A 27,524-nucleotide genomic window follows, 5' to 3' on the forward strand; every position below is an offset into this window, starting at 1 on the left:
CAATCATTTACCCACTTCATGGAAGTACAGGTTGGCACATATACATAACATGACAATAGAAAATAAGATATAGTAAATTAGATTCCTAAACTTAGGTTCCAAGTCTCCTTGTCGATACCAGTAGATCTAGAAAGGAGAGAGTGATTTTGCATTAGAAATAAAGTCAGGCATTTATATGTAAGATAAACAAACAAACCGTCTATAGTTCAGAGCAACAGTAAGTAACTGGGTGAAACTAAGAACTGCTAGGGTTTTATTTAACATCACCCCCTTTAAATCGGACTAAGGAGGAGAGAGCAGTTAATATAGGGAAACCTCACGGAAAACTAAGCACTAAGAAAAACCAACCACCTTTCTCTCTCAGCATTCTTGTGGAATGCACTTGCACACTGCAGGGAGATACTAACCACTCATGTATTGCCTGCCAGTATCACAGTCTGCTTACTTACCGTTCCTATAGACTTAAGACAGTTTAATTTTGAGAAATGTTAATTATGCAAGCGACGAGATGGGTGAGCTTGCTTTGCAAACTGTAAGGCCTGGTCCACACTAGAAAATTAGGTCAGTTTAACTACATGGCTTAGGCGTGTGGATTTCTCACACCCCAACCACCATAGTTAAACAGCCCGAAGTCCTTGCGAAGGCAGCAATAGGTTGACAGCAGAATTCTTCTGTCTGCCTACCTACCCCACCGCCTCTCAAGGAGGTGGAATTACCTATGCTGACAAAAGGGATTCTCCTGTCAGCATGGGCAGTGTCTATACTTAAGCACTACAGCAGTGCAGTTGTAGCATTTTAAGTGTAGACAAGCCCATAGATACAGAAGTGTCAATAAGCCATTAACATTTAAAGTGGAGTTGTTATTTCAATGGTTGTTTGAAAGCTAGGAAATTCACAGTTAAACAAATTTAAAAGAGTCAAATTTAAAAGAGAAAAATCCCAGTAATGAATGCCAAAGTTTTTAGATACTTGAGATGCCAACTTTAACTCTGTTTGCCTCGCTTTCCTGTGGCAGCTCCCACCAGTACAGAAGTTAAGTCTTGCCTGTTGTGTATGAAGACACACCATAGCTAGGGGGTCTACAAAATTCACAGACGTGAAAATAGTGTCATGGTCCATGAAATATGATCTCTGGCTGCCCAGCTCTGAAGGCAGAGCAGAGAGCAGGAGCTGCTGCTAGCAATCCCATGACCGCCTTTGGGTCAGGGCCCCCAGTTTGACAAATGCTATGGAGAAATCACACTCTTTAATGTAAGTCATGGCATAAATAACAAAATTTCGAGATGTGTAACACATCCATGAAATCTACTTATACTGTGACCAACCTGTGAAAAATGTGTGATTTCTCCGTGATTTAAGTAAATCCCTAACCATAGCATGGTCTTTTGTTGTAGGATGTGACCTGTACACTCTGTGTAGCAGGTGCATAGACAAGCCTATTGTGAATGTGTTAAATATTGGGATGTTGTGGCCTGGATGCTCAGGAGTGGACAATAGGATCACAGAAATTAGAACAGGAGATATTTGATAGAAAGTCTATCCCTCTGCACGAGCAGAATAAAGTCTGAACATAAGATATCTACCTTTGACCAATATCCAGTGCCTCACCAGATTTCAAGTGCACACATGTACTATAATCTTACAGCTGCCCTGCTTAGAGGGTTAGTGTAGCTAGTTCACTACTGTATTATGGAAAACAAAGGATCTATTATTACATAAAATACAATTCTGTGTATATTTCACAATAAAAGTAGGAATACTTACAAGTATGCCAGCAGAAACACTACACAAGGAGATGCAGAAAGCAAAAAATATATTCACTGGTTTTGGAGGTAGTTGAGGAAAGATAAAAGCACTGATCAGAGTGACCTGTACAGAGAAATACAGAGAGATTAAATTTTTTCATAGTGTCAAAAAAAAAAAAAAAAAACCCACACATCCACACCCACTCGGGAAGCAGAGTTATGAAGTGACCAAGGAAATAGTTTAGGATTCCACTTTGGGTGTGTCTCACCCACCCACACTGGCAAGAGGCATGAGGGAGGTGGGGGTATGAGAGCATGGAAAGGACTAGGGACATAGTTGTTTAAAAATTAAACATTAAGTACCTCTAACCACATAGGCACAATCCTTAGTAATTGTACAATAGTTCCCTTCCAGTGGCCCAATACAATCCTCATGTCCATGTAGAAGGACAGATGGAAGTGGAAAATTCAAGGGTCACACACACAGAAACTTAAGGGAGAAAAAAGCCATCTAGAACTCCTTATAACCAGAATAGTGCTCCTTCTGGCAGTCCTGAAAGATATCCTGCTCCCAGAGGACACTAACCATCCCTCATGGATGCAGGTCTTGCAAAATTATCTTGTACCTTGTCACCTCAAGGACCAAGTCCTACATAATTGTGTTTAATTTTGAAGGCCAGTCAAAAAGTTCCAACTGGCTATATAGCATGTGGCTAGCCAAACGGCAAGCCAACTAAACCAAAAAGTACTGCAACAGTGTGTCTTACTCTTTGCAGCAGCTAATTTACTTCCGAGGTTCTGGTCATAATTTACAAACATGTAAATGGTCCCCAGCTATCTTCCAACTTCCCCACCTATGCTCTATCCCAGCATTATTGCTTGGAAGGGATGTTTCAGCTACATGTCTTCTAAGGCAGGGATCGACAACCTTCGGCATGTGGCCCGTCAGGGAAATCCACTGGCGGGCCGGGACGGTTTGTTTACCTACAGCATCCGCAGGTTCGGCCAATCGCTGGCGGGCCGGGATGGTTTGTTTACCTGCAGCGTCCGCAGGTTCGGCCGATTGCAGCCTCCATTGGCCTGGAACAGCGAACCACGGCCAGTGGGAGCTGCGATCGGCCAAACCTGCGGACGCTGCAGGTAAACAAACCGTCCCGGCCCGCCAGCGGATTTCCCTGACGGGCCGCGTGCCAAAGGTTGCCGATCCCTGCTCGAAGGTGAAGCTCAAGGAGTTGTGAGGCCGGAGGTTCTCTGTGACGGGCGTGGCATTCTACCCTGGGGTTGTTCAAGGATTCTCTTTCTCTGGACTTTCCAATAACAGGCTGGATTCCCTGAATATTCAGGCGCTACCCGTCATGTTGGCTCTCAAAGGCAGGAGAGTCAGCAGCTACCATCACAGATCATGGAGTAGACTCCTCATTTTTGTGAAAGCGTTTGGTTCTTTCAAGAGCTGGAGGAAAGCACAGTGAGATAGCACAGCAATGGGCACCTCAAACACATGTAAAAATTTCACCCAGCACTAGGGAGTGCTGCTGAAGAATTCCTTTCTCCCGTGGATTTGGGGAACTCTATTACTTGTTTTAAAAAGGACTCCGTTCCTGTGAAGTAGCAGCAGAAAATAAAACTGCCGAAAGAAAATGGCATTCTCCCTTCCCTAAAGGCAAAGGGTCTCAAATTACTAGCAAGCCAGTGTGCAAAGGATGGAAGCACTTGGGGCTAAAACCTGCGCCCATTCAGGTCAGTGGAGGTTTTGCCATTAAACTTCAACAGAATCAGGATTTGAAGCATAGAAAGCAAAGAAATGCAGTTTGGGAAGGTGAATACTTACTATTAGCAGCAAGGATGTTAAGCTACCAACAGCTAAGTTGATGATTCTATCCTGGAAGAAGGAAGAAAAGGAGAAAGTAACACACTTGGTTATCTGATTTATCATCCTAACATTTGATTAATGTGTGTATTACAGTAATATGTAGAGGCCCGGGTGCCGTTGTACTATGCACAGTACATACACACAGTGTTTGAGGGTCTCAGCCCCCCAGAAGCTTACAATTTAAGTAGAAAAGACAAGCCAATGTTTTTATATTCCATCCTTCATCTATATGCAGTTCTACTTTGAAATGTAACTACCTCTCACTGGCTATTGTGTATTCCACTGTGTATTGACGTCAGCAAATCTTGCTCTCAATGACAAAAGCAAGCTGCTACTCCTTTCAACTCCTATAAGCCTGGCAGAACCAACACCATTCTGAATGAGAAAGCTGGAGTCTGTTTCCTGTGCTTTAACAGTAGATTTTTAATTTTTTTTAAACCACCACTTTCCTGTGTTACCGGACCCTCACACCTGTATAAACCCACTAAAATAGCAGGATTGCACAGGGCTCTCACACACGCATCATTTAACCTGCAGAAGCTTTATTACTAGCAATGATGGAGGAGAGAACCCAGATTGAGACAGGTCTTAGGTCAAGTTTGTAGGACTCGGGGAGGACCACCTAACATCTTTGTACTTTGAAACCAAGTGAGATCTGTTCCCCAAGTTAGACACCTACATGACTTGGTGGTGATGGGGGACTTCAACTACTCAGACATCTGTTGGGAAAATAACACAGCAGGGCACAGATTATTCAACAAGTTCTTGGAATGTATTGGAGACAATTTTTTATTTCAGAAGGTGGAGACAGCTACTAGGGGAGAGGCTGTTCTATATTTCATTTTGACAAATAGGGAGGAACTGGTTGAGAATTTGAAAGTGGAAGGCAGCTTGGGTGAAAGTGATAATGAAATGGTAGAGTTCATGATTTTACGGCAAAGGTTCTCAAACTGTGATCCGCGGACCCACCAGTGGTCTGCAAGCTCCATTCAGGGGGTCCGCGGATAGTTCCCTCTAAGGTGCACGCCTGGGTGGCCACACAGGAGAGAATGAAGGGCCACCCATCTAATTAGTGGAGCTGCACAGGCGTGGCTCCACTAATTAGGTGCCTGGGCCCTGGAGAAGAGGCACATGTAGGGTGAGGTGGTGGCCTTGCAGGGAATAGAGGGTACGTGGGAGGAGGCAGTTGGGTGAGAAGAGGGAGTGGGGGGAATTTGGTACGTGCAGGGCTGCGGCGGCCAGAGAAAGGAGGTGACTTTCCCCAGCTCCAGGGCTGCAGCTGCCGGGGAGAGACGGCCCTCCTTCCCAGCCCCAGCTCGGGGGCTGCTGCGGCAGGGGAGAGAGGGCACATTCATTGCATTAGAAAGGTAAGACTAGACTACTGATATTAAAATAGAAGTTGTGTGCTTTTATTTGTAGAACAAAAAAAACATTAATTACTTAGTCTTTTTGTTAATAGCACTTTTATCCAAAGCGCTTTACTATAGTTAGCTAACAGTAAAAACAACATTTGGAAAGATCATTAAGTAGTCCGCCAAGACCCTCCGCAATTTTCAAGTGGTCCGCGGAAAAAAAAGTTTGAGAACCACTGTTCTAAGGAATGGTAGGAGGGAGAACAGCAAAAGAAAGACAGTGGATTTCAAGAAGGCAGACTTTAGCAAACTCAGGGAGTTGGTAGATAAGATCTTATGGGAAGCAAGTCTAAAGGGAAAAACAATTGAAGACAGTTGGCAGTTTTTCAGAGAGACATTATTAAGGGCACAAGAGCAAACTACCCCACTGCGTAGGAAAGATAGGAAGTCTGGCAAGAGCCCACCCTGGTTTAGCAAGGAGATCTTCAATGATCTAAAAATCAAGAGAGTCCTACAAAAAGTGGCAACTAGGTCAAATTACAAAGGATGAATATAAACAAACACCACAAGTATGTAGGGACAAAATTAGAAAGGCCAAGGCACCAAACGAGATCAAACTAGCTAAAGACATAAAAGGTAACAAGAAAACATTCTACAAATACATTAGAAGCAAGAGGAAAACCAAGGACAAGGGTAGGCCTCAATGGGGGGGGGAGGGGGAGGGGGAAACAATAACAGAAAATGTGGAAATGGCAAAGGTACTTAATGACTTCTTTGTTTCGGTTTTCACCAAGAAGATCAGTGGTGATTGGATGCCTAACATAGTGAATGCCAGTGAAAATGAAGTAGGATCAGAGGCTGAAATAGGGAAAGAACAAGTTAAAAATTACTTAGACAAGTTAGATGTCTTCAGGTCACCAGGGCCTGGTGAAATGCATCCTAGAATATTCAAGGAGCTGACTGAGGAGATATCTGAGCCATTAGGGATTATCTTTGAAAAGTCATGGAAAACAGGAGAGATTTCAGAAGACTGGGAAAGGGCAAATATAGTGCCAATCTATAGAAAGGGAAATAAGAACAACCCAGGGAATTACAGAGCAGTCATCTTAACGTCTCTACCTGGAAAGATAATGGAGCAAATAATTAGGCAATCAATTTGCAAACATCTAGAAGATAATAAAGTGATAAGTAACAGTCAGCATGGATTTGTAAAGAACAAATCATGTCAAACCAACCTGATAGCTTTCTCTGACAGCGTAACAAGCGTTGTGAATGGGGGGGAAGTGGTAGACATGGTATATCGTGACTTTAGTAAAGCTTTTGATACTGTCTCCCATGACTGTCTCAAACAAACTAAGGAAATGCAACCTAGATAGAGCTACTATAAGGTGGCTGCAAAACTGGTTGGAAAACCGCTCCCAGTGAGTAGTTATGAGTCATGCTGGAAGGGCATAATGAGTGGGTTTCCGCAGGGATCAATTCAGGGTCCGGTTCTGTTCAATATCTTCATAAATGATTCAGATAATAGCATACATACTACTCTTATAAAGTTTGTGGACGATAGCTAGCTGGGAAGGGTTGCAAGTGCTTTGGAGAATAGGATTAAAATGATCTGGACAAATTGGAGAAATGGTCCGAAGTAAATAGGATTAAATTCAATAAGAACAAATGAAAAGTACTCCATTTAGGAAGGAATGATCAGTTGCACACATACAAAATTGGAAATTACTATCTAGGAAGTGCTGCGGAAAGGGATCTGGGGGTCATAGTGGACCACAAGCTAAATATGAGTCAACAGTGTAACATTTGCAAAAAAAAAAAAAAAAAAAAAAAGTGAACATCATTCTGGGATGTATTAGCAGGAGTGTTGTAAGCAAGACACGAGAAGTAATTCTTCCACTCTATTCCACTCTGATTAGGCCTCAACTGGAGTATTGTGTCCAGTTCTGCAAGCCACATTTCAGGAAAGATGTGGATAAATTGGAGAAAGTCCAGAGAAGAGCAACAAAAATTATTAAAGGTCTAGAAAACACGACCTATGAGGGAAGACTGAAAAAATTGGGTTTGTTTAATCCGGAAAAGAGATGACAGAGGGGACATGGCAACAATTTTCAAGTACATAAAAGGTTGTTACAAGGAGGAGGCAGAAGAATTGTTCTTCTTAACTCTGAGGACAGGACAAGAAGCAATGGGCTTAAATTGCAGCAAGGGAGGTATAGGATGGACATTAGGAAAAAATGTCCTAACTGTCAGGGTGGCTAAGCACTGGAATAAATTGCCTAGGGAGGTTGTAGAATCTCCATCATTGGAGATTTTTAAGAGCAGGTTGGAAAAACACCTGTCAGGAATGGTCTACATAATACTTAGTCCTGCCATGAGTGCAGGGGACTTTTGATGTCCTGTTGAGGTTCCTTCCAGTCCTATGATTCTATGAGAGACACATCAGATTAGAATAACACTTCAAAATGGGGGGAGGGGGGAAGACAACATACAGAACTGCAATATGCAAATCATTAACAGGATAAATGTTTAATCTAAAGAGTTCCATAGAGGAACAGGAGGTTTGTTTGTTTTTAAATCTGCCAGGACCTGCATCAGCTGATTCTAGAACTCAAAGCAGCACAGGGGGACAGCTCCCTGTAGTTTAAGAGGTTACAGCTCCCTTCTCTGCTGTCAGCAACATTTGAAAGGTCATTGAAACTCTGCCCTGGTCAACATTAGGAGTTGAGGTCGAATTTACCAGCAATAAATCGATTTAACCCTGCACCCGTCCACACAACGAAGCCCTTTTTTTCGACTTAAAGAGCTCTTAAAATCGATTTCCTTACTCCACTCCCGACAAGGGGATTAGAGCTGAAATCGGCCTTGCCAGGTCAAATTTGGGGTAATGTGGACGCAATTAGACAGTAAAGGCCTCTGGGAGCTATCCCAGAGTGCTCCATTGTGACCACTCTGGACAGCGCTCTCAACTCAGATGCACTGGCCAGGTAGTCAGGAAAAGGCCTGCGAACTTTTGAATTTCAATTTCCTGTTTGGCCAGCATGGCAAGCTGCAGGTGAGTGCAGAGCTTATCAGCAGAGGTGACCATGATGGAGTCCCAGAATCGCAAAAGAGCTCCAGCATGGGCTGAACGGGAGGTACAGGATCTGATCGCTGTATGGGGAGAGGAATCTGTGCTATCAGAACTCCGTTCCAGTTCTCGAAATGCCAAAACATTTGTCAAAATCTCCCAGGGCATGAAGGACAGAGGCCATAACAGCGACCCAAAGCAGTGCCACGTGAAACTTAAGGAGCTGAGGCAAGTCTACCAGAAAACCAGAGAGGCGAACGGCCGCTCCGAGTCAGAGCGCCAAACATGCCGCTTCTATGATGAGCTGCATGCCATTTTAGGGGGTTCAGCCACCACTACCCCAGCCATGTTGTTTGACTCCTTCAATGGAGATGGAGGCAATACGGAAGCAGGTTTTGGGGACGAGGAAGATGATGATGATGATGAGGTTGTAGATAGCTCACAGCAAGCAAGCAGAGAAACCGGTTTTCCCGACAGCCAGGAACTGTTTCTCACCCTGGACCTGGAGGCAGTACCCTCCGAACCCACCCAAGGCTGCCTCCTGGACCCGCCAGGGGAGAAGGGACCTCTGGTGAGTGTACCTTTTAAGATAGTATACATGGTTTAAAAGCAAGCATGTTTAATCATTAATTTGCCCTGGCATTTTCTGCTCTCCTGGATGTACTCCCAAAGCCTTTGCAAAAGGTTTCTGGGGAGGGCAGCCTTATTCCGTCCACCATGGTAGGACACTTTACCACTCCAGGCCAGTAGTACATACTCGGGAATCATTGTAGAACAAAGCATTGCAGTGTATGTTTGCTAGAACATCCGTTCTTTATCTCTCAGTGTTTTCTTCAGAAGAGTGATATTCATGGTCACCTGGTTGAAATAAGGTGCTTTTCTTAAGGGACATTCAGAGGTGCCCGTTCCTGCTGGGCTGTTTGCCTGTGGCTGAACAGAAATGTTCCCTGCTGTTAGCCACGGGGAGGGGTTAGCCACGTGGGGGGGGGGAGGTAAAATGCGACCTTGGAACGAAAGCACATGTGCTATATATGTAATGTTAACAGCAAGGTTTACCATGAAAGAGTGTACCCATCGTTCTATAAAATGTGCCTTTTTAAATACCACTGTCCCTTTTTTTTTCCTCCACCAGCTGCATGTGTTTCAAGGATCACAGGATCTTCTCCTTCCCAGAGGCTAGTGAAGATTAGAAGGCGAAAAAAATGCACTCGTGATGAAATGTTCTCTGAGCTCATGCTGTCCTCCCACACTGACAGAGCACAGACGAATGCGGGGAGGCAGACAATGTCAGAGTGCAGGAAAGCACAAAATGATCGGGAGGGGAGGTGGCGGGCTGAAGAGAGTAAGTGGCGGGCTGAGGAGAGGCCTGAAGCTGAAAGGTGGCGGCAGCGTGATGAGAGGAGGCAGGATTCAATTCTGAGGCTGCTAGAGGATCAAATTAATATGCTCCAGCGTATGGTTGAGCTGCAGGAAAGGCAGCTGGAACACAGACCGCCGCTACAGCCCCTATGTAACCAACCACCCTCCTCCCCAAGTTCCATAGCCTCCTCACCCAGACGCCCAAGAACGTGGTAGGGGGGCCTCCAGCCACCCAGCCACTCCACCCCAGAGGATTGCCCAAGCAACAGAATGCTGGCATTCAATAAGTTTTAAAGTGCTGTGTGGCCTTGTCCTTCCCTCCACCACCACCCTTCCCAGACTACCTTGGCAGTTATCCCCCTGTTTGTGTGACGAATTAATAAAGAATGCATGAATGTGAAGCAACAATGACTTTATTGCCTCTGCAAGCGGTGATCGAAGGGAGGAGGGGAGGGTGGTTAGCTTACAGGGAAATAGAGTGAACCAAGGGGTGGGGGGTTTCATCAAGGAGAAACAAAAACAGAACTTTCACACCGTAGCCTAGCCAGTCATGAAACTGGTTTTCAAAGCTTCTCTGATGCACACCGCGCCCTCCTGTACTCTAACCGCCCTGGTGTCTGGCTGGCGTAACCAGCAACCAGGCAATTTGCCTCAACCTCCCACCCTGCCATAAATGTCTTTCCCCCTTACTCTCACAGATATTGTGGAGCGTACAGCAAGCAGTACCAACATACCTCTGAACAACATACTAATCCACAGAGACCTCCCTACCAACACTACAAAAAGAAGGATTCTAGGTGGACTCCTCCTGAAGGTCGAAACAGCAGACTGGACTTCTACATAGAGTGCTTCCGCTGACGTGCACGGGCTGAAATTGTGGAAAAGCAGCATCACTTGCCCCATAACCTCAGCCGTGCAGAACACAATGCCATCCACAGCCTCAGAAACAACTCTGACATCATAATCAAAAAGGCTGACAAAGGAGGTGCTGTTGTCATCAAGAATAGGTCGGAATATGAACAAGAGGCTGCTCGGCAGCTCTCCAACACCACTTTCTACAAGCCATTACCCTCTGATCCCACTGAGAGTTACCGAAAGAAACTACAGCATTTGCTCAATAAACTCCCTGAGAAAGCACAAGATCAAATCCGCACAGACACACCCCTGGAACCCCGACCTGGGATATTCTATCTACTACCCAAGATCCATAAACCTGGAAATCCTGGGCGCCCCATCATCTCAGGCATTGGCACCCTGACAGCAGGATTGTCTGGCTACGTAGACTCCCTCCTCAGGCTCTACGCTACCAGCACTCCCAGCTACCTTCGAGACACCACTGACTTCCTGAGGAAACTACAATCCATTGGTGATCTTCCTGATAACACCATCCTGGCCACTATGGATGTAGAAGCTCTCTACACCAACATTTCACACAAAGATGGACTACAAGCCGTCAAGAACACTATCCCCGATAATGTCACGGCTAACCTGGTGGCTGAACTTTGTGACTTTGTCCTTACCGATAACTATTTTACATTTGGGGACAATGTATACCTTCAGATCAGCGGCACTGCTATGGTACCTGCATGGCCCCACAGTATGCCAACATTTTTATGGCTGACTTAGAACAACGCTTCCTCAGCTCTCGTCCCCTAACATCCCTACTCTACTTGCGCTATATTGATGACATCTTCATCATCTGGACCCATGGAAAAGAAGCCCTTGAGGAATTCCACCATGATTTCAACAATTTCCATCCCACCATCAACCTCAGCCTGGTCCAGTCCACACAAGAGATCCACTTCCTGGACACTACAGTGCTAATAAACAATGGTCACATAAACAACACCCTATACCGGAAACCTACTGGCCGCTATTCCTACCTACATGCCTCCAGCTTTCACCCTGACCACACCACACGATCCATCGTCTACAGCCAAGCTCTGCGATACAACCGCATTTGCTCTAACCCCTCAGACAGAGACAAACACCTACAAGATCTCTATCAAGCATTCTTACAACTACAATACCCACCTGCGGAAGTGAAGAAACAGATTGATAGAGCCAGAAGAGTTCCCAGAAGTTACCTACTACAGGACAGGCCCAACAAAGAAAATAACAGAACGCCACTAGCCGTCACCTTCAGCCCCCAACTAAAACCCCTCCAACGCATTATTAAGGATCTACAACCTATCCTGAAGGATGACCCAACACTCTCACAAATCTTGGGAGACAGGCCAGTCCTTGCCTACAGACAGTCCCCCAACCTGAAGCAAATACTCACCAGCAACCACACACCACACAACAGAACCACTAACCCAGGAACCTATCCTTGCAACAAAGCCCGTTGCCAACTGTGCCCACATATCTATTCAGGGGACACCATCACAGGGCCTAATAACATCAGCCACACTCTCAGAGGCTCGTTCACCTGCACATCCACCAATGTGATATATGCCATCATGTGCCAGCAATGCCCCTCTGCCATGTACATTGGTCAAACTGGACAGTCTCTACATAAAAGAATAAATGGACACAAATCAGATGTCAAGAATTATAACATTCATAAACCAGTCGGAGAACACTTCAATCTCTCTGGTCACGCGATTACAGACATGAAAGTTGCTATATTACAACAAAAAAACTTCAAATCCAGACTCCAGCGAGAAACTGTTGAATTGGAATTCATTTGCAAATTGGATACAATTAACTTAGGCTTGAATAGAGACTGGGAGTGGCTAGGTCATTATGCAAGGTAACCTATTTCCCCTTGTTTTTTCCTAACCCCCCCCCCCCCAGATGTTCTTGTTAAACCCTGGATTTGTGCTGGAAATGGCCCACCTTGATTATCATACACATTGTAAGAAGAATGGTCACTTTAGATAAGCTATTACCAGCAGGAGAGTGGGGTGGGAGGAGGTATTTTTTCATGCTTTGTGTGTATATAAAAAGATCTTCTACACTTTCTACAGTATGCATCCGAAGAAGTGAGCTGTAGCTCATGAAAGCTTATGCTCAAATAAATTGGTTAGTCTCTAAGGTGCCACAAGTACTCCTTTTCTTAATGGGAATATTGGTTTTGCTAAGTTCTAACCGAGTCAGTAAACTGCGCCAGCGCGCTTTTAAACGTCCAAATGCACATTCTACCACCATTCTGCACTTGCTCAGCCTGTAGTTGAACAGCTCCTGACTACTGTCCAGGCTGCCTGTGTACAGCTTCATGAGCCATGGCATTAAGGGGTAGGCTGGGTCCCCAAGGATAACTATAGGCATTTCAACATCCCCAACAGTTATTTTCTGGTCTGGGAATAAAGTCCCTTCCTGCAGCTTTTGAAACAGACCAGAGTTCCTGAAGATGCAAGCATCATGTACCTTTCCCGGCCATCCCACGTTGATGTTGGTGAAACATCCCTTGTGATCCACCAGAGCTTGCAGCACTATTGAGAAGTACCCCTTGTGGTTTATGTACTTGCCGGCTTGGTGCTCCGGTGCCAAGATAGGGATATGGGTTCCGTCTATGGGCCCCACCACAGTTAGGGAATCCCATTGCAGCAAAGCCATCCACTAGGACCTGCACATTTCCCAGGGTCACTACCCTTGATATCAGCAGATCTTTGATTGTGTTGGCTACTTGCATCACAGCAGCCCCCACAGTAGATTTGCCCACTCCAAATTGATTCCCGACTGACCGGTAGCTGTCTGGCGTTGCAAGCTTCCACAGGGCTATTACCACTCGCTTCTCAACTGTGAGGGCTGCTCTCATCTTGGTATTCATGTGCTTCAGAGCAGGGGAAAGCAAGTCAAAGTTCCGTGAAAGTGCCATTACGGATGTGAAAGTTTTGCAGCCACTGGGAATCGTCCCAGACCTGCAACACTATGCGGTCCCACCAGTTTGTACTTGTTTCCCAGGCCCAGGATCGGCCTTCCACCACATGAACCTGCCCCATTAGCACCATGATGCCCACATTGCCAGGGCCCGTGCTTTGAGAGAAGTCTGTGTCCATGTCCTCATCACTCTCATCACCGCGCTGACATTGCCTACTCGCCCGGATTCACTTTTCCAGGTTCTGGTTCTGCATATACTGCTGGATAATGCGTGTGGTGTTTAATGTGCTCCTAATTGCCAAAGTGATCTGAGCTGGCTCCATGCTTGCCGTGGTATGGCGTCTGCACAGAAAAAAGTCATCGAACGATTGTCTGCCGTTGCTCTGACGGAGGGAGGGGTGACTGACGATATGGCTTACAGGGTTGGCTTACAGGGAATTAAAATCAACAAACGGGGGGGCTTTACATCAAGGAGAAACAAAAACAACTGTCACACAGAATGGCCCCCTCAAGGATTGAACTCAAAACCCTGGGTTTAGCAGGCCAATGCTCAACCCACTGAGCTATCCCTCCCTCTGGTATTTTAGGCAAGACTGAATCTCCATTAAAGTTTTCAAGGTGCCCCTGACAGACCTCACCAAAACGATTGTCGGCCGTTGATTTCACGGAGGGAGGGACAGGGAAGCAAATGAATACAAAACAAATCTGGTCTATTTCTTGTTTTGATCCACTCCATCTATCTTTTATATCTTTGCCTGGCAGCAGACGGTGCAGTAGGACTGCAAGCCATCCACATCTCCTGGCTGCCCAGCAGAAGATGGTGCAATAGGACTGCCTGCAAGACTGAAGAGAATGACCTGATCGAGTCACTCCTAATTTAGTCCCTGCACCCATATCTGCCCAGGCACTCCTGACCGACCTTACCGAGGTGGCCAGAAGCACCTCGGACATGATGAGGATGGTTTTCAGGCCTATGGCACCATCTGCTGCCACAAGGCAATGGGTTGCTGCTGCTGTGTAGCAATACAGTACCACATCTGCTAGCACCCAGGAGACATATGGTGACGGTGAGCTGAACGGGCTCCATGCTTGCCGTGGTATGGCGTCTGCACAGGTAACTCAGGAAAAAAGGCGCGAAACAATTGTCTGCCGTTGCTTTCACAGAGGGAGGGAGGGCCTGATGACACCTACCCAGAACCACCTGCAACAATGTTTTTGCCCCATCAGGTGTTGGGATCTCAACCCAGAATTCCAATGGGCAGCAGAGACTGCGGGAACACTGGGATAGCTACCCACAGCGCAACACTCCGGAAGTTGATGCTAGCTTCAGTACTGTGGAAGCACTCCACCGAGTTAATGCACTTCGAGCATTTTGTGTGGGGACACACACAATCGACTATATAAAAACGATTTCTAAAAAAACGACTTCTATAAATTCGACCTAATTTCGTAGTGTAGACGTACCCTCTGACTTCAGGTCTTGGCTAATTGATTCCTTGCCCATTGTTTGCTTCCACGTGCATTTGGCATTTCAGTCTGGGCAAAAAACAAAGAAAGATGGAGTGGTGTTCTACCCTCTCCTCTTCTGTAGAATGAGGGGATGTTAAAGTAGCCCCTACTCCAGTTAAATATAACTAAAAGAAAATAGAATGGCATGGGGGTATTGCGGCCTTAGACCTGATATCGCTGTATCAGGGAGTCTAGCTGAGTCTGTGTGTGAGACTGACATGAACGCTTCTGAATTAAAAGCAGCACTGCCATGAAGCATCCAGTAGAAGTTGGTCACCAGGACCTCATGCAAGTCTTAGCCAAAAAAGTTTACATGCCTCACTAGCTGTTCAGAATATCAAATGCCAGGGTGTGAAGCAGCATAGAACCAGCTTGTGGCACTAGGTTGGTACCAGCTGAGGGAAAGCTGAGTCAATTTATAAACCAAAAACCCATTCCAATGTGACTGGAGTGTAAAGTAATGCAGGATTGCCTTGGTGGCTGCAGGCTGCAGACTAACAAACTCATCGCCACCACTTGCAGCAGTACCTACATTGTCCTGACATGACATATATCCAGACACTGATCCTGCGTACAAAATCCCAGTCTAAAAAAAGGGTGCTTGTTTTAGAGGAAGCTTACCATCTCTCCCTCCACTTTCCCATTAAGCGCCCAGACCTCCCTCTGAGCTGCTAAGCTCTTCCACTACGTCCCAACCAGATCTTCTCTGCCAGCACTCTGACTGGTTTTCAGATCCCCCACCATTTACAACGGAACCAGGATTCTAAAGATTAACACCCACACAGACACTTTTGTAACGATGTCTATTCCATGTCCATACAAGATCAAAGCGGAGCAATGACCTGTGGTTACACCATTACAGCTACCAGACCATACAGAAGCCGAAGGTATCTGGAACGCTCGGCTCCTAGGGAAGCACACTGTAGAACACAAAAAGCGATGCAAAAGGCCACCTTGACTTCACAGGCTGTTGTCAGGACCCAGAGCAGGCGTAAGCTCTACACAGCTGCTGTCACCTGTCACAGTATTAAGTGGGGATCTGTGTAGACCTAAATCAGAAGCATGCCACTTGCTTTGCACATGGGGCTATTTTGTCCCCCTTTCCCACCCGTATCTCACTCACGCTCTTCATCTCTGGGCACAGGCAAAAAGCATTCATCGCCTACTGAAAACAGTGTTTTAAATTGATGACTGCTTTCTCCTGGTGATGATTTTTTTTAATATAGGTTTTTAAAGAGAAAAGTAAAAGGTGAGAAGCCAAAGCCACTATTTTTGTGGGGCTTTCAAGAAACAAAATTTTGTGCCAAGAAACTATTCTCAATTCTGCCAGCGTGTCATTGGGAGGGCAGGGGAAGGGGAGGGAGGCACTAAGGAGGGGAGTGTATGGTGTATTCTGAGCTTGTCATCAACAAAAGGGGACAGGTGCAGCTATTTCAACCAGCTTTCAAAATAAGCTGACCCATTTGCCTAAATAGAAAAGGATGCTCCTGGTAGACTGTGCAGGAGGGTGGTTGTGGGAAGAAGGGTTGGAGAGAAAGTTAACATTTCTACTCCCAGAGATGTACAACTGCAGCTGCAACTTGTGTTACTTGAAGGTACTTTCAGCCATTCCAAGATTCACATTCATGGTGCCCCTTTATGACTAAAGGAAAAGCCCAGAAAGGATAGTCATTTGTATCAAAGCAGCACGTACAAATCCTGTAAGAAATTGGGGCCCCATTGTGCTGGGGCCATACAAAAACATTGAGAGACTGTCCCTGCACCAAGGAGTTGACAATCTAAACAAACAAGACAAGACAAAGGCGGGGTGGGGTGGAGAGCAACTCGCCCAACAACACCACAACAGGTCAGCAGCAGAGTCAGGAATAGAACCGAGGTCGCTCTACGCCCAGTCCAGTGTCACAACCATGGGGCCACACTGCCTCCTGGAATTACATTTTAAGTGCTAACCCAGGATGTGTGAACACACCGTGGAGAGCAAGAGGGAGCAGGGGAATGCCCTTCATTCACTGAGCCAAGGGCACCTTGAGTTTCAGTGATGACAACCCTTTGGAAAGTTGGGGACTAGAGAAAAGAACAAGAAAAATGGCAGTTTTCCCACAAACAAGCGTTTCTGATCCAAGGCAGAATTCAGTTTAATTTACATAAGACTGGCCATACTGGGTCAGACCAAAGGTCCATCCGGCCCAGTATCCTGTCTGCCAACAGTGGCCAATGCCAGGTGCCCCAGAGGGAGTGAACCTAACAGGTAATGATCAAGTGATCTCTCTCCTGCCATCCATCTCCACCCTCTGACAAACAGAGGCTAGGGACACCATTCCTTACCCATCCTGGCTAATAGCCATTAATTGACTTAACCTCCATGAATTTATCCAGTTCTCTTTTAAACCCTGTTATAGTCCTAGCCTTCACAACCTCCTCAGGCAAGGAATTCCACAGGTTGACTGTGCGCTGAGTGAAGAAGAACTTCCTTTTATTTGTTTTAAACCTGATGCCCATTAATTTCATTTGATGGCCTCTAGTTCTTGGGAACAAGTAAATAACTTTTCCTTATTCACTTTTTCCACACCACTCATGATTTTATAGACCTCTATCATATCCCCCTTTAGTCTCCTCTTTTCCAAGCTGAAAAGTCCTAGCCTCTTTAATCTCTCCTCATATGGGACCTGTTCCAAACCCCTAATCATTTTAGTTGCCCCTTTTCTGAACCTTTTCGAATGCCAGTGGATCTTTTTTGAGATGAGGGGACCACATCTGTATGCAGTATTCAAGATGTGGGTGTACCATGAATTTATATAAGGGCAATAAGATATTCTCCGTCTTATTCCTAACATCCTGTTTGCTTTTTTGACTGCCGCTGCACATTGAGTGGACATCTTCAGAGAACTATCCACGATGACTCCAACATCTTTCTCCTGATTATTGTAGCTAAATTAGCCCCCATCATATTGTATGTATAGCTGGGGTTATTTTTTCCAATGTGCATTACTTTACATTTATCCACATTAAATTTCATTTGCCATTTTGTTGCCCAATCACTGAGTTTTGTGAGATCTTTTTTTCAGGGACCATAGCTGAATTTGAACCTAGATGAAAATGGAAACCCTAGACCACTGCAACCTCCCTCTTACGATAGCAGGCAGAACTTTAACTTTCATGTTGAATAGTGCACAAGAGAGATCAAGACTTCAAAAAATTGGCAGGCATCTACCTGCTCACCAGAGACTGATATGAAAGTCAAGCATCACTCACTTGGGAGGTCCAGAGGCAGTGCCCCAGGGAGAAGGCTAGCTCCACTGTCACCCACAGCTAGGCACATTAGCCTGGCTGTCCCAAAGATCAGAGCTCTGGGATTCGCACTAGATGGAACTAACTTTCATGTAGGCCTTTGGCAAGCAGAGGTCTGAAGTGTCAAGCTCCCTCTCCTCCTAGCTGCGGAAAGGGAGAAGGAGCTTTCTGTCATCTCCCCTCCCTTCCTCCAGCATGGATCACTGTTGCCCACAGACAAGGGAACAGCAGTGTGAAACTGACCAATCTTGTTAGTTTCATTCTGCTACTGCTGTGCAAAGCCAGGAACAGAAGCAATGAGAATGGAGCAGTCTGCAGCCACCCAGGCAATCCTGCATTACTTTACACTCCAGTCACATTGGGATGGGTTTTTGGTTTATAAATTGACTCAAATCCTGCAGCAATTGATGGTTTAGAGGACACACACACACACACACACCCCTACCTCCTCTAGACCTGGCAAGTGGACTTTTGAAGCCCATTAGACCAGTGCCAATTTATGTTAAACCAGGTAAGACGCATTCAGTTGCTATTCTATAGTAAAGCAGCAGCATTTCATACCAAGGTTTGAACTTTTCTCAAACCTAGATTCGTTAAAAAGCAAGTTCCGACAGAATGACTTGGCAAAAAATCAAAGGACACAAAGCGGAGGTGGGGGGACATGTTAGGATACATGTCAGTAGTGTCTTTTCCTGGAAATAAGGACTCAAATCTTGCCCCTTCCATCCAGCTGAACTCAGAAATGCTTTAATAGGGACATTAAGCTTCAGAGGGGTAACCGTGTTAGTCTGGATCTGTAAAAGCGGCAAAGAGTCCTGTGGCACCTTATTGACTAACAGACGTACTGGAGCATGAGCCTTCGTGGGTGAATACATACACGGGTGCATGCATCCGACGAAGTGGGTATTCACCCACGAAAGCTCATGCTCCAATACATCTGTTACTCTATAAGGCGCCACAGGACTCTTTGCTGCTTTAATAGGGACATTGTCAAGTTTAGATTTTTTTTTTTTTAAATAAACTGGCTAATCTAAAACTCAAGTTTCTAATACGGCCCTCTTTAAATAGTATGGACAGGGCTTTTTTGGTAGGTTTTTCCTTTTTTTTTAAATTTTACATTTCCCCGCCTCCATGCTTATGTGCAAGGGTCGTTATAAAATGCCATCAGTCCTCCCCTCCGCTATGTGCATGCCTGCCATCTCTTCAGTGTCAGCTTTCCTGCTCCGATCATGACTGGCGAACATCCGCTTGCATAGGGGGCCCTGCAAAGTTAAGCTGCTCGGGCTTTGGCTTCAGCCCCGCGTGGTGGGGCTCGGGCTTCAGCTTTCTGCCCTGGACCCCAGTGAGTCTAATGCCGGCCCTGTTCTCGGATATATTTTGGCTGATCCCACCCCCCACAAAGCTGCTCATGGCCCCCAGGGGCCCCAACGTCCCTGGTTGAGAACCACTGGTCTAGTGCAGGAGTCCTCTATCCTCCCCATATTGGGACGCAACTAGGATGACCAGATGTCCCGATTTTATAGAGGCAGTCCCGATATTTGGGTCTTTTTCTTATATAGTCTCCTATTACCCCCCCGTCCCGTCCCCCCCCCCCGTCCCAATTTTTTCACATTTGCTGTCTGGTCACTCTAGACACAACAATTCCTCCCCTTCAGCAAGGTGAGAGTGACTGTGACCCACTGGCACTTGCATGCAACCTCCTAGCTACGACTCCCCAACCTAATGCAACAGTTGTCAGACCATGGTCTATGGCCTGCAGTGGTCCTTGGGGCATTTGCTGATCAGCAGAGAGCTTGCTGGCTGATAGGACAACAAGTCTCCTTATCTCCAGCTGCTTTATTGAGAGACACTGAACTTTACTTTCCACACGTAAGCAGTTACTGAAGTTGCCACAGGGAAGTTCTGTGATTGCAAATGGGAAGGGAGGTATTCTAGTGGTTAACGCACAGAACTGGGTGATGAAGATCTAGGTTCTAATCCTGCCTCTAGCACAGACATGCAGAGTGACCCTGGGCAGGTCACTTAACCTCTGTGCCATAGTGTCCACATCTATAGTCCACACCTATAGTACTTAGAGATCTGCCCGCACTGTAAGCTCTGCAGGGCAGCGAGAGTCTTTCACTCAGTATGTACAGTGCTATGCACACCTATGGAGCTCAGTGCTAAATGTGCAGCCACCTCTGAGGTAAAACAGCTGCTCTGTTCCAACAGTGCACAGACCTGTAGAAAGATACCCTAGCCAATTGAAGCTACAGGGAGATTTTCAATAGGTAGAATAGAGGCGTACCCCAGATTTGAACCTGCCTCACCGTACTCTTGCAGAAGCATGCCAGGGGATCACTGGGGGCCAAAAACAGAAACTATTTCATGTCTCTGCTTTTGAGCCACATTGAAGATACTCTTTAAAGCATGAAGAGGGAAAGCCTCTCACAACAGCAGTAAAACAACAAGGTCAGGCATCTCAGATTCACACAGTGCAAACTGCTATGAAGCTTTAAAAAAAGAAAACAGAACCCATGTGTCATGTTCACGGTATACACTCAAGAAGCTTGTTTCTCTCTAACACTCTTGCAGAAAAGTTGCAATGCAACCCTGCTGTATTCCTTAGGATTTCGAATGAGAGAACAGAGAGAAAGCAGGCTGCTCACTAAAATAGAAAGGCACAACTCAACCTGCCTCTAGGCCAGCAGTTCTCAACCCGCGGCCCAATTAGCACACAGCTGCAGCTCAGCTGTGTGCTTAAAAAAAAAAATACAAAATTTGCTGCTCTGATCTGGAAGGGGGAGGGGGTGGCTCAGGGGGAGACAGGGTCTGTCCGCCTGCTGGAGCGTTCCTGCTAGCAGGGGGCTGGGCGAGTGCCACAGGGGGGCAGGGATGTGGGAAAGTGGATCTCTGGCCAGGTTTGTCGGGTCGGGGGGGAGGCTCTGGGAACTAGGGGGTTTGCTGGGATGCTGAAGCACCTCCAGGGTTCAGGTGGGGCTCCGCTCCTAGCCCTGTGCCAAGCACTCCGTTCCTGGTTCGCCGCTGGGGGTCCGGGTCCCAGCTGCCAGCCCCATGCGGCGATGTCCGGCTGCCAAGCCCTGCACCCAGGTCTCCACTCATGGCCCCACTCTCTGGAGGGGTCTCTGGGTGAGGGGCACTGGGCATATGGGACTATGAGAGGGGCGGACGCGCTGTGGTTCTCAACCTGCAGCCCACAATGATAAATCGGTTGAGAACCACTGCTCTAGGCTGGGGGCATCAACCTTCGGCACGCGGTCCACCAGGGTAATCCGACAGCGACCTGCGACTTCCTGCAGCTCCCATTGGTATGGAACAGCGAACCAGAGCCACTGGGAGCTGCCAGGCGGGGCCATGCCTGCCGACAGTCAATGTAAACAAAATGTCTCGCGGCCTGCCAGCGGATTACCCTGATGGGCCCCATGCTGAAGGTTGACGCCCTCTGCTCTAGACTGTCTGCACAACTAACTGCCACTAGATTCAGAGATCCCATGCTTCCATGCAGAGTGCAAGCAGGATCAGGAAAAAAAACCCCTGAAATATAAAGTGACAATGACAATTTTAACACCATTTTAAATACACCACAATATTAAAATGCAAAATCACGTCATGGTCCTTTCACATGGGCTGGGCTGAAAGAATGGTCATTGGCCAAGATTTTTCAACAGCAGCTAGTAATTTTGGGTACCTAACTGGAGGCTTTATGGGGCCTCATCGTACTCACCATTTTCTTAAAGTCAGGCCCCTTTAAAAGATCTCAGGTTAGGCACCCAAAATTAGCAGCTGCTTTTGAAAATAAAAATAATAATAAAAAAAAAAACTTGCCCATTCTGCCTACAGCCAGGGAGTTAGACAAAGCTTTTCCTTCTGTTTGTGTATCACATTCTATTCAATCCTAAAATGATGAAATTGCAGGACATTTTCGTGCGTGTGTAATCCATCAAGCACAGGCACCCATGAGACAGCTGATCAAAGACTCCAATCCCACATCAGTAACTACAGTAAACGTGAAGTCAGACTGAAAGTTAAAGCAGCAACAAAGCAACAAACAGTCTGCCGGGAACAGTTCTCTAGCTTGTGGCCGGTTTAACAACTAAATCTAGCTGATTAACCAATTCCATTTCAAGGTCTAAATCCCCAGTTCAGGAACGGTATTGGCAATACCTCCCAACATTGTGTCAGCCATAAATTTTATTCACACACTTTAACTTTTTTTTTTTTTTTTTTGACAACACAAAATGTTGAATAAGATTGGTCCCAAAATCATCCCTGAGGAATTCCACTAGTAACCTCCCTCCGGCCTGACAGTTCACTCCCCTCCAAGCAGTTCCTTATCCATCTTTCAATTCTCATATTAATCCCCATCTTCTCCAATTTAACTAATAATTTCCCATGTGGAACTGTCTCAAATGCCTTACTGAACTCCGGGTAGATTAAATCTACTGCATTTCCTTGGTCTAAAAATATTAGTTACCTTCTCAAAGGAAGAGATCAGGTTGGTCTGGCACAATCTACCTTTTGTAAAACCATGTTGCATTTTATTCCAAATACTGTTCACCTCTATGTCCTTAACTACTTTCTCTTTCAAAATTTGTTCCAAGGCCTTGCACACACTTGAGGCCAAATTTACAGGCCTGTAGTTTCCCCAATCGCTTTCCCCTCCTTTCTTCAAAATAGGAACTGTATTAGCAATTCTCCAGTCATAGGGTACAACCCTCAAGTTTACAGATTCATTAAAAATCCTTGCTATTGGGCTTGCAATTACATGTGCCAGTTTCAATATTCTTGAATGAAGATTATCTGGGCCCTCCGATTTAGTCCCATTAAGCTGTTTGAGTTTGACTTCCATCTCAGATACGGTAATTTCTACTTCCATATCCTCATTCCCGTTAGTCATCCTGCCACTACCCCTAAATTCTTCATTAACCTTATGAAAAATTGAGGCAGAGCATTTGTTTAGGTGTTGGGCTATACCAAATTATCTTTAATCTCCACCCCATACTTAGTGGTCCCACTTCTTCTTTCTTTATTTTCTTTTTATTTATATGGCGCATTTCAGCTCTGCACAATCTTCCGATGATTCTGTGCCAGAGGAGCAAAATAAATCAGAGCAGGAGAGATCCAGAAATCCAGGTCAGGATGAATCCATGCCAGAAGGGGCGGGATTGGAAAGGGTCATGGTTTTGGCATTCTCCGCCAACTAAAGAAAAGGCTGCTAACTACAGGCTTTCACCCAAGAGTACCAGATGCTGTACTTTCAATTAAGAAGTCTGAAGTTATGGTGCCATAATTCAAGTTTAGCCATTTTGTCCTGTACAATGGCCAAGTCCTACCAAACTCTGTTCCAGCAAATATCAAGGTTTTAAAGAGACACCTGTCATGCCTTGGGGATCCCACAGCATTTTAATAAGGACTTTGGTACCAGCAGTGCAGGGATCATGTAGGCAGATCCCACAGTTATCACACAACCCATCACAAGACAACTGGTGGGGCTGGAAAGCGAGGGAATGGGAAGTGGAAGAAGAGCAGAACCCTAATTGATATATGGCAAATAGAGCGGTAGCTAGGCCCGGTCTACCTGATGTCTGCTTGGTGGCCCCTCAGCAGCTCCTGGTGAAAGTGTATCCATTTTATTAATTTCACAGCACATCACCCATGTCGCTGTCAGACTTGAGAGAGGCTGCAGTGTACAGGAACTCCTCACTTAAAGTCGTCCGGGTTAACGTCGTTTCGTTGCTGATCAATTAGGGAACGTGCTCATTTAAAGTTGCGCCATGCTCCCTCATAACGTTTGGCAGCCGCCTGCTTTGTCCACTGCTTGCAGGAACAGCAGCCCGTTGCAGCTAGCTGGGGGGGGGCTTGAAACCAGGGGGGGCCAGCAGCCCCCCCAACAGCTCCCCTAAGTTCCCTGTGCGACAGCCACCCAGCAGGCTATCCATTGCTAGCAGTTCAGCTGTCCCTCCCCCCATTGCCATGTGCTGCTCATGCCCTCTGCTTTGGAGCCACTCCTGGGAGCCTCCTGTTTGCTGTGTGGAGGTGGGGGGGTCCTAATATCAGAATGTCCCCCTCCCCCAGCTCCTGTACCTTATGTCCACAGAGCAGGGTGGGATGACACCACAGGGCTCTGGACGGAGGGAGCTTCCCGATAGCAGCTGCTGTCTCCACTTGCTGATCTACTTAAAAAGGCAATGTGCTTCGAGTGGGGTCAGAGTACTTAAAGGGGCAATGTGCATCTCTCTCTCTCACTCGCAGGCATACACAGAGTGTGTGTCTCTGTCTCTCTCTGCCATGCTGTCTCCCCTCCTTCCATTCGTGCTGCCTTGCAGAGCGTGAGGCTACATTAACAACAACGGGTTAACGCTTGAGGGCTCAGACGAGTGCTAGTTCATTTAGCAGTAAGGCATCCCCTGGGAAATATCCCACCCTCTGACTTCACCACCTCAACCCAGCTTCACATCATCATTGCTGTGTACAGTATTAAATTGTTTGTTTAAAACTTATACTGTGTATGTGTGTGTATATAGGTCTTTCGTCTGGGGAAAAAAATTTACATTCCCCCGCAATTTACATTAATTCTTATGGGGACATTGGATTCGCTTAACATCGTTACACTTAAAGTAGCATTTTTCAGGAACATAACTACAATGTGAAGTGAGGAGTAATTGTACAGGAATTGAGAAGTATCCCGGTCAGTAGTTTGGAAGCCCACTAGTGGGCCTCCCAGGTTTCTCCTGCAGAAGCGACCAGAACACTTCATAAAGCAGCAGTGTACGAAAGGTAGCTAGGTTTGTAAATTTGGGTACAGTTAGTAAACACAGTTATTTGGAATACAACTGTGTCTCTGTAGTTTCCTTATAATCTTAGCGTCATGTAAAGCGTAAGGCAGAGCCAGTGCCCAGAGGTATTCAAGTCTAGACGTGGTCCCCTCAGATCAGATTTGAGTCATAGTGGAATTTTACCCTGTTTGCTGTCCATATTATATCCATCCTAAGGGTAAATGATGGACTTCAGTGCTAATAAAAAAAGGAGTTTCGGTGGTATATTCTCACACACACTTAAAGCACGGGATAGGACGTTAATGTGGTGTGAAGAGTTTAAAAAAAACAAAAACAAAACAAAACGTGAGCAGAGCCCTGTGCCCATGTTGAGCTTCTCAATAGGGCTCCGCACCAGGGTTCATTGCCGTGGCCTGCAGGATCACGGCCAAAGCCGGGGAGCTGTTAAACAGCAAATTGTAATAAAAACCCTTTCATTGTCTATTACCCTCCTAGATGAGGAAAAACAGAGCTGAAAGGGACAGATATCTCCTCTTAGATATTCACTGCATATTTACCCCTTACATTTTGGGCACCTCTGAAGTTAGCTTGACTGGCACTTTTGGTTTCTCCAGGCAGTGGAGAAGGCAGAACACAACTAACGCTCTTTCTGGTGCTAAGTTCAAGAGCCCAAAGGGTTGTTTTTCCAGTGCTCTCACAAAGTCAGGAGCTGTGTATAATTTTGAATAAATTCACAGCTATCTAGGAGTTCTCAGCTGTCTCTCAGCTGCATGCCATGCCCACTCAGAACTTCGTGGCAGCAACAGGGATCGAACTCAGATCCTCCTGCTCCAGAAGGCCAGGCCCTACCACTTAAGCTACGAGGATAAACCATGAAAGACTAGGTATTCGGCCAAAGTCACTGTACAATAGAGTCATTCTCATGCTCTCTCTGTGGCCCTATGACTGGGTAAGTATTTATCCCCAGTGGAACAGTCACTGGGCCAGAGAGAGAATGACTCTGTAGTCCAGTGGTTAGTACACCCACCAGGCAGAGGGAGACCTGGCATCCAGTCCCCCTACTCCCTTTAGTTTCATTTTTTAATCCAGAGTGGAACAACTTCAACAGGAGGGACTGAGGGAGCCCCATATCAGAATAGCCCAGAGAACTGTCCTCAGAGGATTTGAGCTGTGATTTCCCCGCTTCCAGTAGAGGGGGAAAATTACACCTGGGATGTGGGAGACCCAGGTTAATGCTCTACTCACTGGGCTAGAAGTTATGAAATGGGCGCCCCACCTATTGAAGGGGACCCAATCCTGTAGGCAGCCATCAACCAGATTGGACCTGGCAAGCAATTTAGGTGTCTAAACACTTATCTTCCCCCAGTGCATGAATCACTCTGCAGCTCTGGACACCAAGAGTGAGGCAGCAGCGTGTAAGCTCAGAAGCAAAAACTTAGGCACAGAGGAAACTTTTACCCTGAAAACTTCGGCACTAAATTTAGCCACCTACAGGGTTCAGGGAGTTTTATGGATTACAGGGGAACCAAAACTGGGATTTAGGCTCCTAAGTATCTTTGCTGATCTGGGGCTTAGTTACTAGCAATATAAATAGCGTTACAAGAAGTTGTTCCTGCCACCTAGCACCCCCCAGGGGTCACGTTCAAAACATTTGACATTCTCCAATTAATCCTCACCAAAGCTCTATCAAGTAGGTATCGTCACCATTTCACAGGTGATGAAACTGAGGCAGGGAGGTTGAGTGATTTGCTCAAGAATTAATGCTGCTCTGTTCCAGTCGGCTGCTCAGACCACAATTCACAAATTCATAGTTATCTCAAAAAAAAGGCAGGACAAGAAAAAGAGTCAGGGGACAAATTTCCCCCCATTCCCCCAACGCTTTGAAATAATCCCACTAAACCAGAGAATTCTAAAGTAAATTTGCCATGGCAAAGTATTTTGCCGAGTTGCCATAGCACAAAGACCCCATTATTAGAAGATCCCACAACACTGAGCAACTAACACCATGTGCTAGACATATGCAGTTGGTAGGGTTACCAGACGTCCTGATATTAGGAGCTTTGTCCTATTTACCCAACTATATCCTCCCCCCGCAAAACAAACAAACAAACAAAAAACCAGGGTCATGATTTTTCACCCTTGCTATCTGGTCACCTTTGCAATTGAGCAAGTCACAGCCACATTACACAACACCACCACTGCACAATCACAGCATTCATTTTCAAGATGACCCTCTGCAAGGCACCCTATCGCAACTGCTGACATGGGACCCTACAAAGGCTCTGAAGAACCCTTCAAATTCTGCAAATAATCCCAGTGGCTCTGTGCCTTTAGATCAAACAACAAAATCTCTATTCAGCCGCTTGCTTTCCAGAGGCCCTAGTACATCTGTGAAGTGCCCCTATGGGTGTGGAAATACTTCTTTCTCTAGCAAGTTCAACTTTTATTTAAAAAAAGGGGGTGGGGGGGTGCAATTAGTGACTACCAAGAGATTGAGTAAGCTACTTATTGCACATGAAAATGCCAAATACTGCTTTCCAACAAACTCTGAGTAGTTCTACCTCTGCTTCAGAAAGGAGCCCTTCATTAGCCAGCTCTTGGACGGGAAAGGGGGCAGCAGAGAGATCTCTCCAAAGCAGAATCAGGTCTTACCCTTGCTGAAGTTTCTCCAAAGAGAGGTCTGTTGTCCAGTCCACCCGTGCCATAGGTTCTAGTTGTATAGTCTTCCAT

The 27,524-nt window shown here is 46.1% G+C and overlaps 1 protein-coding gene across 1 annotated transcript; it reads right to left on the reverse strand.

The window, feature by feature from the left end:
* Window positions 1–3: 3 nt before the first annotated feature.
* Window positions 4–27,524, reverse strand: TMEM243 (transmembrane protein 243). Its single transcript, XM_077807884.1, has 4 exons — window positions 27,447–27,524; window positions 3,574–3,624; window positions 1,765–1,869; window positions 4–126 (listed from the first exon to the last, which is right to left on the reverse strand). Exons 1-4 carry the CDS (start codon window positions 27,522–27,524, stop codon window positions 4–6), a joined length of 357 nt encoding a protein of 118 aa, XP_077664010.1.

Source organism: Eretmochelys imbricata, chromosome 1 (assembly GCF_965152235.1).
Source record: "Eretmochelys imbricata isolate rEreImb1 chromosome 1, rEreImb1.hap1, whole genome shotgun sequence".
In the NCBI taxonomy this organism is placed as follows: domain Eukaryota; kingdom Metazoa; phylum Chordata; order Testudines; family Cheloniidae; genus Eretmochelys; species Eretmochelys imbricata.